The sequence below is a fragment of the Echiichthys vipera genome (assembly GCF_963691815.1).
Source record: "Echiichthys vipera genome assembly, chromosome: 7".
NCBI lineage: Eukaryota > Metazoa > Chordata > Actinopteri > Perciformes > Trachinidae > Echiichthys > Echiichthys vipera.
In genome coordinates, this window is record NC_139832.1 from 23,312,179 (window position 1) to 23,332,123 (window position 19,945).

Here is a 19,945-nt window from a genome sequence, read left to right on the forward strand (position 1 = left end):
AGCACAAGTCAAGCCAATGAGGATAATTTTCAGTCATTGGCATAATCGAAGTCATACACATGTCGTTTCATTTCAACACTGATTATTTTCCACGTTTAAATGTAAATAAATCATAATAAAGGACAACAAAAGATACTCAGTCGGTATGTTTACTCTTTTACGAGGAAAGTAAATCTAAAAATGTTTACTTGCTCACTATAGAGCTTAAAAAAAAATGGCCTCTTAACTGTACAACTTTAAAGTGTTGACTATGAAAATGGTGACAGTTACTGCAAAGACCTAATATGATAATATGCTAAGGAGTGAAGTTTCATAGCACACACAGGAAGCACACACAGGAAGCACACATGTATGCACACACATATTTCAGACAACATTCCAGTGGTTGAATGATCCTCGACTTGTGTACTATTTGAAAGCACAGACGGTTATTACTGACTGAGTACACAATGGAAGAAAAAGTAGTTCAGTGCCCAGCTGTATGATGGATTCTGGGCTTGCACAAATAAAGACAGATCATTGATACAACACTCTTCTGGGAGGTTTGCCAACTCCCTGTTTAGCTAGACCTAAAACAGGTAAACAGTAATGCAGTTTAGCCTCCAGAGCTCAAGACTGTTTCTACAAACCCTAGATGCTGCAGCTGTGTGTCATTTTAGGAAACTCAGACTAGAACAATGGACACTTCACGTCTATTATGTCAGAATGTTGTCAACTATCAGGTAATAAGAAGATATTCCTGTCATAGAACCAAATGGCTTAAGTAGACCTTAATTCTTTTTTGGCCTGTTTAAATGAGAGTTGAGGCTTCTGCGATGTGGTTGTGGGTTTGATTTTCTTTATCAGTAATGTGTCCTTCTTTCCTGTCTTGTTTCTTTTCATTTGAAGATGTTCACTTCAAACAAATGCCAACTAAAGTAACACTAGGAAACATAACAAAACACTTAGCACAGCACTCTGTCCTTTTGTTCCTGAAACACACTATCTGAAGAGGTCTTTCACCTTGTTTTTGTTTTTTTTAAAGCTTGGCTAACCGAAGTTTGCTTTCATAAAACATAGAGCGCGCTTGGTGTTCTGCCGCACACACAATACACAATAAAAACAAGCATGCACACATACACATACACCGTTTTTTTCATATGCATATATATATATAAACACACAAGCATTCTTAAACCTCAAAGGTCACTAACATTTGTAATTCTAATCAGTGGGCTGCAGAGCCCAACACTGACACCCCAACAGGCCCTTTGAGCCTTTGACCTTCAGGAAAACAAAAGAAATCGATGGGGATTGAGTATTGGACCAGAATTATGTTCAAACTCACAGTTTTAGAAGCATGAATAAAATAAAATGATGATTTTTTTTTTTTTTTTTGCACCACTATCTTAAAAGCATGATATTTTGAAGTGCCTCCTTGCACTTTGTGTATATATTGTAGGTAACAGATGTTTTTTTTTTTTGTTTCTTTTGTTTTCTTTGGGGGGGTGGGGGGCGTTGAAATGGTATATAGGAATATAGTTTCATTGCTGTGGCATTTTTAATGTAATCCTCTAGAAAAAATATATCATCTATGTCCTGAGTAAAATTAGATTAGACGAAAATGTATAGAGAGGAAATTGTGTAATAAATTGATTGTTTTTTTATTCTCTAATAGCTGTTAAGTAGTTGTTTTACTTACCTGTCACACACCAATATATAAATATCTTTTTTTTAATCTAATGTAAGCGTTTTGAATGTCTGTTCCATGATGATATAAGCAGTGTGAGCATTCATTTTCATTGTACATAAATAAATATATAATTGTTCTGTTCAGTGGCGATGCAGAATTTCCTGGAAATTACAATGACCCTGAAGCAAACGCTGTTTGCATGATGAAGAGAAAGAAAGAGTGCAAAAGAAAGAGTAAGAGAGCGAGGGCAAGTTTTTAGTTTGAAGAACGGGGGCCAACATGAGACATATTTGGGTGGGAATTACCGTGATAAAGGTTGCTGAAAAGAGAGACACATACAAGAAAAGGTCAAATTTGCCCTGTATGTAGGACAGAGTGTCGAATCAAACACAGCCTAGTAGTTGATTTGAGTGAAAGAACAAACACCATTAGATGCATTCAGATGCCGAATACAGTATTAGAATGCAACATTCCTCAGGTGACTCATTTGAACCGTTTTGTCTTTTCAATAAAGAAACCTGGCTTTAGACTCAGGCATCTTTGTTCACCTGGTGCATTTAAAGCTACAAGACATGGATATCTAGATCTTCTAGATTCTGTGTTACTACATGCCACATCTTCACATAGTTGACCTCTGACGTGTCATCAACATCATGGAGGATTATAGAAATCCCACTTGGTAAACTGCCTTTACTCAAACTTGCCTTTATTTTGCTTTCTACACAGAAACTATATGCCGGAAATTTCTGAGTTAAATGGTACTGATGAAATGGAAATTGACCGACACAGTATTTTCAAAAAATGAATAAATAACCAGTTTACCTTCAAGCTTGTCCTTTTCTACTGCAGTGTGTCTTTTTGAAGAAACTCTTAAACAAAGCTGATAACCTGTCTCACTCCTGCCTACAATGTGCTTTCCTGATCTTACATTTCTAGGCCTTCCCTCTTTGTAAAGTTGTTGTAATTTTGATGTAAAAGGCAGAGCGTATGTGTGGGGGAGATACACTATTGAAAAAAAAGACAAAAAAATACAAGAATTCTTTCCACGGTCTATGGTATACATAAAACAATCTGTTTCTACATATCAATAAGTGTTGTACCTTTGGTGTACATATACAAATATAACTAATAAATGTTGATTCATAACTAAATATTGGCTTTTTGACTGTGAATGTGTTACATCTTGTCACATAACCATCTCTCACTCTCACACAGGAAGGAAGGAATTAAAAAAAAAAATTAATTCAGTTGGTTTAATGACAGTCAGAGCGATCTAGTCTAATGTATTATTCAAAGCATGCCTAAATGCATTGAAAGCTGCATATAAGAACACAAGCAAATGTTATTTATAAGTATTTTGATTACTATGGTAGGGCTACATACGTTGGAATTGACAATGAAATGTTTATTGGCTATTTTTACATTAAGAATCTCCAGACTGCCGTATAATTTACAATCTATCATGAGGCTCTAAAGGAATGAATAATCATCGACCATTTTAAAGATGATGAACATGCCTAAGAAAAATAGAGCTGAAAATTGACAGTATGCTGTCAATCAGACCATACAAGACCTGTTCCACTCAGATCCATGATGTAAACATAGAGAAAAATAATTCATTATAAGGTCAGAGATTGAATGGGAAATGATTTATAATGACACTGCAGGATACCACTACCATAGGAAGTGATTTCCTCTTTGGGATATCCAATTTGGCAACAACAATATCTAAGAGTGAAAAAGTTTAAAAATATTTGTGTATGCACTTGCCAAGCATTATTTTAATTACTCATAGTACCTGGAAAAATGAAAAGAAACAACAAAAAAAGCTAATGTTAATTTTATCAAAGATAATGCATGTTGTTTTTCACAAGATCAGAACAATTGACTACATAAATCGTGCTCTTTTCAGTGTTTGTCAGTGAGGACAGCTTGACTCTACATGCAGTTTAATACCATATGCAAAGATGCCATTCATATCTTTCAAAATGGCTCTCTTTATCTCAGTCTTTGTTCCCTGCGTTAACATGTTCTCACATCCCGCCCCTGGTGCCATGGAAACCTCATTTCCTCTAATGCAGGGGCAATGTAACCATTTGCATGCTACTGTCATGCCATTCACTTGCTCCCTTTTGTGAGTAGTCACTCAATGAACACACCACATTCCTGCACATCTCTTTCGATACACATTTATTTTTGTTCATGACTTTACAAATGTTTTCAGCGACATCTTTTGTTAATTCGCCATAAAACCTGCCTACACTAGTACATTAGCTACTTCTCCTCAAAATGAATAATAAGAGCGAAAGCAGGAAAAGTGGAACAAGTCAGAAACAAAAAACAGCAACTGTTTGCAGACGAATAAGCTGTCACACCTTGAATAATATTGATACGACACAATGTATGATATATTTCACCAATGAGAAGGTCAGTAGAAAAACTGCAGCATTTTGTTTATGTGTGTCAGATGTACAGAGACTGGCACATTGAGGCCTGGATAAGCACACAAGATTCATTCATCACGCCCCTCCCCCTCAGGAGCGAGCACACTGTCGGAGACCCTTTCTCATGAAGAAACCTTCCCATTGCAATGTGTTTACAGCACATGCCCAGCCCCCCACCCCTATTATCATATGTGCCACGTAGTTTAGCATCTAAAGCTAGGCCGCTGTCACCCATGGTCATGGTTGAGCTTAAATCTTGCATTCAAAAAATTATTAATTTATCCAATTCTTTTTTTTTCGCTTAATCAGTGTACACACTGTGTATATAATATGTATACATCATCTTTAACGCTCTACGTATCCTCAGGATAACATTAGGGACGTCATAAAATGATATTCCCAACCTAATATAAATGTATACCATATTAACTTATTTCAATGGTGCATCAGTTGCACAGTTTTGGATGCTATACATCAGGTTGATTCATACAACATCCGTTCACAGTCGTTTACCTCGAAGGTACTGTTTTCTAATTAAATAACTCTCAAAAAATGACACATTCCTTTATTTAAAAAGTGAAAGCCCCTTTCTACCAATCAACAAAAAGCACTGGCAGCTATTGCTAAGGCATTTCCAAAACATACACTTTATATACAGAGACCGAGAAAAAAGTGAATCAAAGATGCATAAATTAAGGTAGTGACATCCCCAGTTGTCTTTAAATGGAAAAAACTTCCAGTCCACAGGCAATGTCTGAAATATACACAAAGTTACAACAATAAGCAAACAAAACAAATAAATGAAACACATGGAAAACATCAAGGGATGTTTTGCTTACAATTAGTTTTTCTATCTGCAATATCACAAATGAAATAATCCAGTTCTCACCGTTGGTTTATTATTTCCTAGTTAGGCGGAAAGGCCCTACAATTTAGAATCCACCAATTCTATGAGAATAGAATTCTATTCTAAGAAAATAATTTGTCATCAAATTAGACCCTAACCACCCACTCCCTTTAAAAACCCATTTGCTCATCAACAAAGCGTACAGCTTACAAACACAAAGACACAAAACACATTCACACACCCTGCTATGCACCAATGCATGATACTCAACCATACATGACACTCTTTGACCGCCATTCGGTCCTAGCTAACCTGGCACACACAAGACAAACAAAATGCTGCACATGTTGGTTTGAAAGATCTCGTCCCACTGAAAGGCACCAGCTTCAGACCCAGTACAAAACTTTGTACCTCAGTTAGACAATCTCTCTAAATAACACACACATATAACCTTCCAGTGCTGGCCACCAGAGCAGTTTTTACCCCCAGCGTGTAAAGCCCCAGCCCCCCACCCGTCCAATCTCCCAATCGTCTCCTTGCTCTATCCCTCCCTATTCTCACCTACTCTTTCCTGCCTGCATCTACACTTCTCTCTCACGCCATCTGTTCTTTATCTGGCGACTCCTCTAGCGTGATGACAGTGAACTCCTCCGTGTTGCCGTTTTCCTGGATCTTCTCCTTGTTCATGAGGGTCACCATTTCCTGTTCTCTTTCCTGGGCGTGGGAGCTGGATGCTGATGCTGCAGCCCCGTTCCCCTCACCGCCATCTTTGGATGTGATCATCAGGGTCTGCTGTTTGCCACACCAGCTGCAAGAGCACATTCAGACAGTTTTTTATTTATTCCTCTTTTGTCATCCCCCAGGCTGCAGCAAAATATGTGAAAATTTGAACACTGACTATTGATCACTGCACCCAGTAAGTCAGAGAAACAGGGGGTAATGTTTGTGTGCTTGTCTAAAACAGTTTATATGGCAACTGTATTTGTATGAAAGTTTTACCTCTTTCTTTTGGCAACAGCTGCACACACGAAAAGAATAGCAGCAACTGCCCCGATCACTAAAATGATTACCAGCCAGTCTGGAGGGAGAAATAACAAGCCATGAGTCAACAGCAGAAAAGCTCAAAAAGAATCAATAAGAAATAAAGACTGGATCCAAATAGGAGTGTCCTTTTCCTAAAAAGGTCTAATTTGATTGAAAACACTATAGACTTCAGGGTTGTGAGGTATATGTTAAGTAACAGGCTGCTCACTCCATGAACCGCTGGCCTCCCGTTGATCAGGGTCAGGCACAGCAGCAGGACCCAGGACCCGTCCATGGCCATTAGCTTTTTGTTGTGGAGCTGCATTCAACAAAACAAAAGGTAAACATTTACATCATCTCAGATACATTTATATTAAACACAGCAGTACCCACAGAAATAAGTTTATTTAAAACATAAAACGAGATGAAATGTTCAAATGTATTTGTGACTGTATCACTGTAGATATCTTTCACTTTAAATTGCCTTAAATTGGATATACGTTTTCATCTCCTTTTGAGGCTGGAGGCTTTGAGGCACCAGATACCGCAAGCTACATAATATGTTGCTTTTCTCTTTACGTGAACTGTATATATATGTAATTTCTGGCCCTGGTATTTGTCTGAAAATCAAACTATTTAGATTCATTGACTTGATTTGAGTTTACCTGCACAGCAAATTGAACTATACCATCAATAGACACTCATGTGCATTTGGTGTGTTTGTTGTATACTGATTGCAATTCTTCTTAGGGACATGGAGGCAAATTCACTTTAATAAATCCACTCGACAGCCTCAACCTCAACACAAGGGGGCGTCATGTGTTCTTAAAGTTACTTCAGGCCTCCTGCAACCTGTTGCATCTGATTCCAGGATGTGCTGCCCTTTAAGAATTTCCCCAGCATTTTTAATACAAGTCAACTCAAGTATCTGCATTCTCTGTGATTATATCTTTGGATGTACACAGTGTAGACCAAATTACAGGAACTGTGCAGCATTATGCGATCCAAAAATGACTAAAGAGCTGAATCAGCACTCATTCTCTGTGGTACAGTCTCCATAAGAACATTTTTAGCATGAAAGAGGTGATATTATACAGGAATATAATATATTCTGTCAGGTAATAAAATAATGTTGTTATTCCACCCAAATCCTGAATACTTTATTGATCTGTGGTCATATACACAACAATACTTGTACTTTAATTTGTAGTACTTATGTATTGGTTTGTTTTTGCCAGTGTATTTCTTACACTCTGTTGTGGCATCGTCTCTGTCAGGATCTATTTCTCCCTTCTGTTTATTTTCAGTGGGAGCTTGTGGTTCCTCTGGCACTCCAAAAGGGGCCGTTGGTCCCTCCTCGGGTGGCATCATCCCAGATCCAGTGGGCTGGTCAAACTCTCCAGGACTGAAAGTGGACAGTGCACTGCTGTTCTCACTTCCCCCATAGGGGTTTTCTTCTACAGGAGGGCCCTCCGTAGAAGCTTCTGGCTCGTCGACACTCAGTTCTATCACAGTAGTGGTGGCTGACAGGGTCACATCTCCAAGAGCATCTTCCCCAGGGGCTACTGTGGGGTCACTACCAGAAACATCCTCAGGTGGTGTTTGCGTAGCGGTCTCTTCCAGGCCCTCTGCTGTTGTTCCTGAATGGAGTATAGAGAGGGTCAAGCAGGGTTACAGTCACACATATCTTTTGATATGTTGTGTTAGTACAACATTTACCATTTCCTGGTAATATGGTGGTGTCTTTCTGGAAATGATTTAAAGTGTTGTAAAGCCTGATTATATTCAATTCTGTAAACTTGTTTTTACTTTTGACATTTTAATTAATCGAATCATGACAACATTAAGGTCACAATGATAATACATTGCAATGCAACACACATACATGGATTTTGAGTTTCTCACTATCTTACACTCAGAATTACAGCATAATATGAATTAAATAGTTGAAGCCATAAACATGTATTTGAACAGTGTCTTGTCAAAAAATCAAATCAAAGGGATCCATCCAACCAAAGTAATGTCTAAGAGGTCTTTTTGTTTTTATATATAGTAGACAGTTTTATAATCTGGAAATCCTGCATGTACACAGATCACACTTTTTTTAAAACATCGATCATTGTTGAGCTTTGGTTATATTGGTGCTTAAATCTTTACAATTGGGGGGGGGGGGGTATATTGTACTTACCTGGTTCATTTGAAGCTCCTTTTACTGAAAAGGCTTTCTTACAGTCCTTCTCAGGCTCAGCTGGCACAGAGGGGAACAAGAAGTAGACATTACCAACATGGAGAGGCAAATAACAACAGGTCTATGCGATGCAGCCTGTAAATTTACATAACACTTGAGAAATTTGAGTAACAGCTGTGGCCTGCACTGATCAAGTTTTGTGGATAAAATCACCTGTTTCATTATAGCAGTAGACATCATAGAGGTCTTCAACCTCTACATTTGAATTAGTTATCAAACCAGTCATGTTCTTTGCACAGTTTTCATGCTCCGTGTGTCTGAGGATGGCAGTGCTACCATTGCTGGTCCAGCCGTTCCTGAATGGTCACAACAATATTATTATCAGAAGACATATTTTGACACAATTTGTAGCTAATTTTGAGACATTTGTTACTACAGAATGCAATATGTCTCCAAGTAGCCATGGTTTAACACATTCTATCATTTTGGAAACCTAAGTTATTCACATTGCTCAGAGAAGTGAGAGAAGAAAAGAAGAAGAAGAAGAAGAAGAAGAAGAAGAAGAAGAAGAAGAAGAAGAAGAAGAAGAAGAAAAAGAAGAAGAAAAAAAAACCTTGATTAACAGATATCAGATGGTTTCCTTTTCTTACTACATGATTTCTACCATGTGACAAATCTTGAATAAACTGTATTGTAAAACTAAAGGACTTTTTTTCCTCTTTTCCGTTTTTACATCTCTTTTTGAAGTGGAACAATGGAGACCTAGTGCTTTAAAGTTGAAGTGTAATTGTGGGATTTAAATGTCACGTCTGATATGAGTAAAAATATTCCCTATGACATTTGAGAACTGAAGAAGATCCAGAAGGTGAAATGTTAAAAAATATGAAAGGGCTCGAGTCGTTGCAGGATCTTGAGAATTTCAGGTCTATAAATGTTTCATCATAAATAATCTGTACTTCTTTAATGTCTTAAAAATGTACATTGTGTTTAACAAGAATTAAAAAAAAATTAAAATCTCTTCAGGAAAAAGAAATTCATGGTCATAATGACTAAAAATACTTATTTAAACAGGCTTGTGGTTTTACCTGCATGTTTCCATGTTCATATCATAGGCCTCTTGGATTTGTTCTTGACTCGCCATGATGCTCTCCATCTGCTCACACACCTTTGTAGCCATGTTAAAATTCAAGGAGTGACGGCTTGCTCCTTGAGCCAGAAATACCCCGGCATAGCTGCAGCTGCGGGAGTTCACTGTAGTAACAGAGAAGGAAGAAAACACAGGTTTAGTGTCTTACAGGATTATCACCATCTAGATACTGATTATGCGAGTGGGACTAGCCCGCAGGTCACAGGTATATTCTTTTTATTGTAGCACTTGAAATATAATCAACCGAGAAATGCACACAGCCTGTATTCAGAAACTGTGCTTTTAAACAAACTGTCAGGTTGTGATGTCACAGCTATCCAATATATAGGTAGAAAGTGACCAATCAGAACACTGGGCATTTTCTGGAGAGGGGCTTAAAGAGATAAGCGCTAAAAATGAGTGTTTCATGCATTTGTTTTTTAACAATTAAAGCTTGTAAAAATGTTTTAGTACCCACAGTACACATATGAACCTGAAAATTAGCATAACAGGGACGTTGAAGTCTTAATACATTCTTGCCACTAAAAGGGATCCACAGTCTGAAATCTTGAATTTAGACTATGGCTACCGTGGGACCAATCTACTAACTAAATACTTACACATTGTGATCTGTAAATTTTCAATTAGATACATGGGGGTTCAGATATGGAACAGCTTTAATAAAATTGCAGCTCAGTTCCCTTCTCTGAAGAATTTTAAATGTAGACTCAGGACCTGTCTGACTAACTAGGCAGTGGAAACCTATAGCCCATCTCACAAATCTATTATTTGTTTATATCTATTCAATAATGCCCACAGATGCCTTCTATTATTTGCTTGCTTATGTCTATTCAACTATGCCCACTTTGCTTGCTCTTTTAATGTCTGAATACCTTTTTGGATAAGAGGACTTTTCATTTTACTTTCTCACATTTACCAACCCTTGAGGTGAATAAAATGACATTTTTTTTTGTAACATGTAACATCAACATCGCATTTAACGTTGCTTGTCTTCAGAACTTAATAGATCAAACCACATGTATAACAAACAGAAAGTGAGAGAAGCATAGCCTTAAGGCTACAGGATCCAGATGCTGTGGGCTACATCCTATGAATTTATTATTTGCTTTTGATTTATGTAGGATTTCCTGACAGAGAAAACTCTTTCTGATAGTTCTATAAGACACTGTGCGTGCTTAAATGCTTAAAATAAATGGTAAAATCTTGATTAATACACGCGTGGTGTCTTTTGCGTCATTATTCAAGTGTCAAGTCATGAGACAACTTCTTTGTTTAGATTAGTTCTCTGAAAGAGAAGCACAGATGCATCACGAGACAAGCAGCATATATAGCGCTTAGCCCCCAGGTCTTGTTAAGTCTTTTATGTTCAAAACAAAGTGCTCAATCATGTCATCACAAGAAAAAGTTTCACTACTTTCCACCAGGGGCATTTCCAGACTTTGTTTATTGGGGTGGCCCAAGTGGGGCTCCAACTTATGCAGGAGTGGCATTTCTTTCTCCATTACTCATATCCACTTTGACCCTTAGAGAGGGGGTGCAAAATTAACCCATTTTTTATGACCTGAGAATTGATAAAAATGGCCAAAAATCCCTCCAAAATACACTCACCCTCAAGGAAAAAAACAACACATTTTTTGTCTTGTTCTTGCCCCAAACTGCATGGGATTGGCATTAAGTAGGTTTTTGTCTGGCTGTAAAGGGGAGACTCATGAAGAACCCATTTTAATGCAGATATCTTGAGTTAACCCTTTAAAAATGGCCATGTATTTTTTCCTAACTTTGGAGCATTATTCAGTCCCTTCTTCACTTCATCAAGCCTAACTTCCTCTTACAGACAGTAATGCTGGCCAAGATCGATCAACGGCGGTCCCCTGGCTCTCTTACTGGGTTGGCACCTGGCCTGTGCAACCCCTGGCCACCCCCTAGAAACACCCCTGCCCTACGATACTAACTGACCTCTTTCTGAAAAGATTTAGCCCAAACAAAATGCCACCAAGCATTGCAGTGAGAGTGGTGCACGGTCTGTCTGTGTCTCTGTGATGCTCGGCCTATTTGCTTAAGTTTGCTTAACTAAAGAAGGAACGTCGGGGAAATGACTTCCACTTGTTGAAATTAAAACAAAATGCAAACTAGGCCTAAAAAAAATTAGCAGATGAACTACATGTGTATGTCTACACATGTAGGTCACTTTCAAATACCCATATGTCCATTAAAAAAATAATGTGATGTTGGAGTTGGCCAGGAACCGGTTTGACAGTTTAAACACCTGGGGATTTCCCTGATATGAGCAGGTGATCATTTGCATTGAGAATGAAAGAGAGAGAAGCCACCTGGGAAGAGTCTTGCACTGTGGGACACACATCCCGCATGGTGAATGTTTACCTGTGACTTTATTCACATGTTTTGATCTTTGCATGGTCCCACATAGATGCATGGTGCATGATCATTTCTGTGGGAGTATACTGAAAGCTACTTTGAAAAGCATCTTATTGCCACATAAAATGTATTATCAAATACTGAACATTTGATTAGGAGGGTGATGGGTTCGTTCTGTGGAGGCGTTGAAGTTTGAAGTTTATTTCAGAATGACTTCCAACAAAAAACATATTAACAAATCATATAAATCATATCACATCAACAGATCATTCTGACTAAAGAGCAGCAACAAATTCCAGTGCAAAAAAACCCCAATCATTTGCTTAAGCGAAAGCAAAAACCAGATCCTTTACCGCAAACAACACAGAAGAAACCAATATCTGCACTAAGCCTGTGAATGTTCTCATTTGTCCAGGTCATCGTTATCCTCAAAGCAATTTCAGTCAAAAGCAACTAGACTTGGTTATTTATGACCAAGTCCAGTTGCTTTTGACTGAAATTGCTTTGAGGACAATATCTGCACTGTTTGTTGCTTGTTTTAAATGTGCTACCATGGAAACAGGTGATGTCACAGATCACCCGCCTTGAACAGCTAAGCAGCAAACAATATAGCAATGTTTTTGATGGCTGAGCTTCTTGCGGTGACACCTGGTGAACAGGAAACCTACATAGGTTTTGAATACAAGAAGTAACTACCTTGCCAACTTATTTCATCTCATAGATTCACATGTCTCCTGGAAGACCAGTAGACAGCACAACTAACGGCAGTAGTTGTAGTGGTTGGGATTTGAAAGGAATGTATCAGAAGTTCTCCACAAGACTGAAACTAAAGATATAGAGCCCTATGGTTTCTCACCTGGACGATTGTTGCACATAGTTTAAGGGTCAAACAGAAAATATATTTAGAAGAAGAAGAAAAGTAGTAGAACAAATCGTTTCCCCCCTTTTTTAAAGCTGCATTTAAAACTTCAATCCTGCGCCCTCATAATAATATAACTACTTCCCAACACATTAATAGACAACAGAGCAGAGAACAATGCCTTTACAATACCATGTAGCCTTATACAATTGTCCTGCGATATGCTACATTTGTGAGGCTTTATTGAAGCGGCTTCAGATATACTGTAAATTAAATCAATTAAATCAGTGGTTTCTTTTGTAGTTGTTTGGATTACATTACATTGCACGGTATGTGCTCACATAGTAATCACATGCTCTACAATGACAAATTGTTTAGCTATAGCCTCAGCAAAGGGGGTGGGGGAGTGGGATGCTCTGTCAAGCGGGCAAATGTAACTACAGATTTCTTAGGAAGCATGAAATGCCAAAATATTTAGATGACATAAGACAATAAATGGGTTGTGCCTGAATTAAAATTAAATTTGTCCCAATTACAGATACGTATATCCTAGCTAGAGCAGCTAGATATGCTTCAACGTTTAAACAAAGCTGACTTTTCAAAGACTACATATGATCATTTTTCCACTGGCTGTTATGAGTAAACAGAACACAAGCAGCAGCAGGAAGTTGAGCTCTCTGTTGTTAGCGGCAGCTGGATGACAAAAGTTGGCCCCAACCCTTTTATTGACAGTTCCAGTTGTTTGCTTCTCTATCTCCCTCTTTCTACCTCTCTCTCTCTCACACACAAACACACACACACACACACACACACACACACACACACACACACACACACACACACACACACACACACACACACACACACACACACACACACACACACACACACACACACACACACACACACACACACACACACACACACACAGTGAAACAAAGGGAAAGAACCTCAACACATGCTGCCACATGGCACAGTGTCCCTGAAAGTAGAGGGGTGAAAATCAAAACAACAGGGCCTTGCAAACCTGCCCAGAAAGATCAAAGAGAGCACAGCTACCAACAGTGATCTGAAAAGGAAGCTGACATGAATCTGAGGCACAATCATTAGTATGCAGAGGGAACAGTCATGGGTGTCTTTGCACAGTTTAGAAGCATGCTATGCCAAGGCGCTGACTCTACCAAAAGCTCCATTGTCACCTAATAGAGTTGAAACCAAGGATACTGCAAATTCTGGCTGCACATAACCTGAGAGAAAAGGGAGCTTTCACGCAGCATCTTGCCAAATCTCTAGTTCTCTAGAAGTAATAGACAAGCCTGACTCTCCACTCTCAGTTCACTTTCTCTCCCACCATTCTCTCTCCCCATCTTCTCTTGTTTTCTCTCATTATCCTCTGTTTGTCTTTTCTATGCCAGCAATAAAATACACATTATCCCATGTTGTACACCCAGGTGGGCAAACACAGGTAGATCACAGATGCACACACACATGAATGTTGACAAATCAGTTCTTGAGTCATAACATTTGTACTGCCATGACACGGCATGGAGAACAGCAAGTCAACTATTATAGCCTTGCGTCTTGATGTCAAGATTAATACCTTATTTATTAACCTCTTATCTGCATTTTTGTCTTTCCTCATCTTTCTCAGATACACCTTTCTGAAAATGTGCACATTAAAGTTTCTCATAATATCGTGCGGGAATCCCATGCTTGAACAGTGAGTCTAGTGTATATGCCCCACTACTACTGTAAAATCCTTTAAGCCATAGTTCATTGGCTGGTTGGGAGAGGCATTGGCACCATCACTCCCACAGTCCTGCATTGTCACACTTGAGTGATGTTGCCCTGTCAGCTGGCGCGTCTTTCCCTCCACTGGTCACAACAAAGGTCCACCGGGCCATAAGGACAGGTGAAACATGAGATATGGTGCGAATATGTTTGTGCATGCACACACACACACACACACACACACACACACACACACACACACACACACACACACACACACACACACACACACACACACACACACACACACACACACACACACACACACACACACACACACACACACACACGCACACACAAACACAACCCCCCCACACACACAACCAACCACAAACACACAACATTATCTGAAGGTCACGATAAGGACTTTTTTGCTTTGCGATGTTCTCTCTATTCATTTCTCACCTTCTGTCTGACACCTCCGCCCATTATATAAAGCGTTAACTTTAAACCTCTCCTCTTAATCAAAAAGAAGGTTTTGATGACTCTTTATTTAGATGTTGTGTGATAAGAAATTTGACCTCGTGTTTGAGGACAAAGGAGACTTTAGTGGAAATTACACACTTTAAAACATTCCTATGCAGAAGTATTTTTTGCTATTTTTGTTAGCATTATTATGTTTTAAACTATGATATCTGTTAGCCTATTCTTTATGCAAGGGTTTTAATTAGGCCTAATGGGCTATTGCTCATGACTGTAAACATGATCTGTGTATGTACAATAGCCTACACCTAAAGGCAAAGAGACTGTGTTACCAGATATGTCAGAAAAAAGCATTTTCTAGTTATTTCTCACCATTTAATGAATAAATATGTCTATTATGCTATAGCAAGACTGGTTAAATAAATAAATAAAATTCAATATTAGAAGTGGGGGAGGGAAGTGAGTTTGAGGAAGAGGGTTGTGGCATTGCGAAAGGGGAAGTTAGCCTACTGTTCTGCTAGCTACGTAAGGATGCCAGGGGAGGAAGAGGCGGCTAACGTGGCTAAACAGCCGAAAGAGCTGGATAGCTTGACGGTAAACTTATGAATTATTAGCGCTAGCTTCACCTTGTAAGATTGTTTTGTTTGTTTCTCACCTGCGTTATTGTTGGTTTGTTTTAATTTTAAAAACCTTATAGCTGACCTAGAGAGGTGAAGCAAACCACAGCTTGTGTCGTGGGCAATGCGACCGAGGCCTGCCACACTGTTGCCACTGTCGCTACCCTGGAAAGCGAACTACTTGCACTTTTACCTGGTCCAGCCATAAACTGTAGCCTCTTGTATTTTCATCACCATTTGTAGGTCCGGTCTGGGTGCATTTGGAAATTATTTGAATTACTATTTTTATGCTCAGTTCTTTTCAAATCATTTTGGTGCTGGTGATTTTCCTTTGGCACTAAAACCTCTTTGGGGAGCGCCAAAACATTTGTTAGCAGTTAACCTAGCTTAGCACAAAGACTGTAAACAGGGGCAAACATCTACTCTAGCTCTCTCCGAAGTTAGAAATTACACTAAACAGCACATCTGACACTAACTACATGTTGTTTGTTTAATCCATACACAAGCAGAAATGTAAAAAGGACACTTAAGAATTGCCAAGTTAGCTGTTAAACTCTGCTTCCAGTCTTTATGCTTAAGCTAAGCTAACCTCCCCCTAGTTCTCTCTCCACATTTAACATACCGGCACGCAAGTGGTATCGATCTTTTCATCTAATTCTCGGAATGAAAGCAAATTACTTTATTTCCCAAAATGTCAAACTATTCCTCTAAAGCAACAGTTGTTTATATCTATTACATTTAGCCTATACAGTGTCTCGTTTGAAAAACAAGAATAAGGAACCTCTTCATTTTTTCTCAAGTATAATCTGCTGTTATGCATGACGATTGGAAATACATTACAGAGCCCTTCCTGAGCAGTTTTCCCATGGACACAAAGACTTTAGTGTACAGAATATGAGGAGGGAAAGCAGACAGGGGGAGTGTTTTTAGAAACACTTAAAGTCACAAAAATGTTTTAAAAAGTAAGTAAAAGGTATAACAGCACAAAAGAGAGAGAGAGACCTGGAATATGTTGACTTCTGCATCATTAAAGACCAGTTCAATCAGTGTCAAAGGCACTGGGTAAAGAAGAGAAGATTAAAAGAGCTAGGAGACCAGTTATAAATGATATTGCGACAGCGCCATTCGGCTTCAGGGTTGTTGATTTTTTCAGAGGGTGCATTGCTAGAGAAGGCAAACACGTGTCTGAGAGTCACAGTTGGCAGAAGATGGTACTCAGAGCCTGTACAGGCACAAGCCCTCTTTGTCAGGGCCCCTGACCACCCCTCACCTTGAAACATGACATGGGTTTATGCAGGAGGGGTCGTTACGCCAAGGAGACAAATACGGTAACATTTGCAGGAAGTCCAGCAGTCAGGTTGGCCCGAATAAATGCATTTAAATGTGTGTGTGTGTGTGTATGAGAGAGAAAGAGACTAATCCTCTGCATACATGAAGCAAGAATTACGGTCAGTCTGTTATCTCAGCGGAAAAGTGCAGTCGACAATCTGCACTTGCTATCTATTAAGGAAACCCAAAAGATACAAGAGCACAAAGCTTACACATCAGATAAAGTTAGAGTTTGGATGTGTTATAAGCTCTGCATATGTTAATCAGAATCTCTCACTTGGTGCTTGAGACAAGAAATGGACAAATGATCAAATTTGGAAGATCCTCACAGATAATATAACTCGTTACAGCCTCATGAGCCACTGAATTATTGAAGTGCAGTCATACATTTGAGTCATTAGATCTAGTTCTAGATTTGTTTTTTATTACACTCCTTGCAGAGGTCATACAGTACATCATTTGAATACCTTGAGGGCAGTTTTGTCACTACTGTAGTAGAGATACTAGTTCCCAGATTGGTTGGTATATAGTCAGCATCATAAAAACTCCCCGTAAATCTCATCTTGTTCAACTGGCCAGGCCACAATGCATGAGTTCTGCTCTTAATGATGATCTTCAGACATCAGGCAAACATAGCCATAGGTTTAAGGTTAAAAAAAAATGTCTGGACCAGAATGAGATGTAACCATCGTAGGGCACTTCTAGCCAGACACCACTTACTCTCAACACTCAAACAAAGAAATACATACATACACAAACGTTCACAACTCCTCAGCACAAAAGGTGCCATAAAGTGGGTTGAATCACAAGGCAAGGAGTTGGGGGAGTGGCTCCATCCCCTTTCCTCTTCCTACATACAGTACACATAGACCCTGTTTAGGCTGTCTCTTATTTGCCTTTTAATACAGGTCAGATTGATAGCTTGATACTGATTGTTCTTTGGCGCAGTGCCAGAGGGAGTCTTTGTGAACAACCCCACCACCACCTCCTCAGGGGGGAAAAAACAGATGAACCCAGACCTGTTTGATTCCGTACAAACTCCACCTCAAGAGATATATTGCTCCGAGCAACAAATCCAATCAAAAACCTGACACGAGAAACACATGTGAGCAAGAGAGACAAAGGGAAAAGAGGGAGACATTGACTGGGGAAATTCTAGAGCGATTACTGAACAGCCTTTGTGTGAGAGAATAAAGCATTAAGCGTGGCAGCACAGACTCCAGCTGTATCAGCACAGCAAAGAAGGGAAAAACACTCTCTATTTCTGCTTCTACTTGAAAAGGACTGCTTTTACAAACTCCACTGATCATCCAAAGCCCTGATAAATAAGGTTCACTTCACAGCGTGTAAATATGTGCGCGACAGAGGGTGAGCAAGAGCAACTGTCTCCTTTTGTGTCTGTCAGGAGTCTCAGACTGCCAGACGTAAGCCTGTCTGTGCTGGTGTAGCACGCTCTCTTGCCGGCATCCAGTGATCCATTCTACAAGCAGCAGCAGCAGCAGCAGCAGAGCAAAGCCTCTTTCTTTCACTGTCTTCTCTCTACATGAATGCTCACTCAAATTCCCTCTCAAACAAGCCTCAAAATAAACAATACAGTCTGGTCCTAACATCTGAAAACAAAGAAATGTTGACTGCCAGTCAGTCAGGCACAATTCAGACAGAATAAGGTTTAAAAAAAAAAGAATCCCCAAACAAAGAGCCATCCACTGGGCGAAGGCATAGTCCCCTCACCTTGAAGTTGTTCAGACCTGGAGGAGGCCAGTAATCCAAAGGTGACCCCCAAGAGAAGCGTCCACATCCTGGGCAAAGCGTCTGGCGATGACTGGGTGAGTAGCAAGGAATAAAGGTGTGTAACTGTGATCCTGTCTTGCTTCTGCCAGGAGTGACGGGAGTGTTTGTGTGTATATGTGTGTGAAAGAGAGAGAGTGGTTAAAAAAAAAACGAGAGACAGAAGAAACCTGTCACTGTGGAGGGAGTTACTGTGAGTGTCTGGTAGCTGCTGGAGCTGACTCAGACTTTGCCCCAACTTTTCTATTCTCTGCCAGAAAGACGGAGACTAGCGGCACACACGCAGAAGGGCAAGACTGGTTCATGTGAGCACACACCCTTCTGCCTCTCCCACACTTGCCCCACCTCCCCTCCCGCCCCACCTCACACAGCCTCTCTTTTCCTCTCTTGCTCTATCTCTCCCCTCGTCCTGCCTCTAAATTTATAAATGGTTAAGAAAAAGGTGATCTCTCCCTCTGGCTGGCTGCTTAGTCCCCCCCCCCTTCCTCTTTTCATGTTCCTGACAGCAACAGTTTCTGAGAGCCCATCTGGTCTTTTGTTCAATCCTCACTCCATTTTCAATTCATCTGATTTTTTTCTCTCTGCTCCCTTGCGCTCTCCGTCTTTCTCTCTTGCTGTATATATCTCAGTGTGATCCTGTGCCACCGACTGAATGAGGTCACATCCATTTCACAGAGATATACCTTATGTTCAAGTTTCATAGATCCAGAACATTGATAGAAAACGCTGAAACATTGCACACATTTCTCTCTGTTTTTGTTTGTTTTACCTCCCTTGATCTCATAGCGCCGCTTGGCCAACATAAAGCAAGCACCAGTAAAGAGCTACTTATTTAAACCTCTACTATACATACATAGGTATGACAAACATGATGGCTATGAATCTATGGTCTGTTCCAGTTACACTTCTAGCTAAGTAGCCCCGTCATATAAAATTATGCTCAATGGTATCTGTGATTTCTCAACTTCTTAACGAGAAACTTGCCTCCACTCTTCACTTTAGTTGGACATTTCACTTTATCAAGTGACGGTTTGAGTCCGGTTTTTGGAATTTCCCCAACGACAGTCTTGTGTTGTGTGCATGTGATTATGCAATATCTTATATAAACAACTGTAATGAAAATGTGTGAAAGATAGTGTGTCATTCTGTGACTTCCTTAATAACCAGCCATACAAAATGCCTGATGTCTCAGCATAACCAGTAAAATTTGTTGTCATGGAGACAGCATTTAAATAAACAGATGTGACTTGGCCTTTCAGGCGAAAAGTTTTTATTACACTTAACAGTTTACAGTCTTTAAATAACAGAACAGCCTATGTCAGGATAGGACAATGAGGGACAGTTGGGGTAATGGGTAAAAAAACGTTTAAAATTAAAGATACAGCCTCTCATTTTACACACTTCGGCTATGAAATACAGGAATACAGCAGTGGAAAAAATG

The 19,945-nt window shown here is 39.5% G+C and overlaps 1 protein-coding gene across 1 annotated transcript; it reads right to left on the reverse strand.

Annotated features, from left to right (window-relative positions):
- Positions 1-4,402: 4,402 nt before the first annotated feature.
- LOC310949413 (CD44 antigen-like) lies at positions 4,403-18,772 on the reverse strand. The gene is made up of 8 exons (XM_083916872.1): positions 18,448-18,772; positions 9,260-9,425; positions 8,388-8,530; positions 8,175-8,234; positions 7,237-7,626; positions 6,216-6,305; positions 5,963-6,041; positions 4,403-5,771 (listed from the first exon to the last, which is right to left on the reverse strand). Exons 1-8 carry the CDS (start codon positions 18,512-18,514, stop codon positions 5,558-5,560), a joined length of 1,209 nt encoding a protein of 402 aa, XP_083772998.1. The 5' UTR covers positions 18,515-18,772; the 3' UTR covers positions 4,403-5,557.
- Between the last annotated feature and the right edge of the window lie 1,173 nt (positions 18,773-19,945).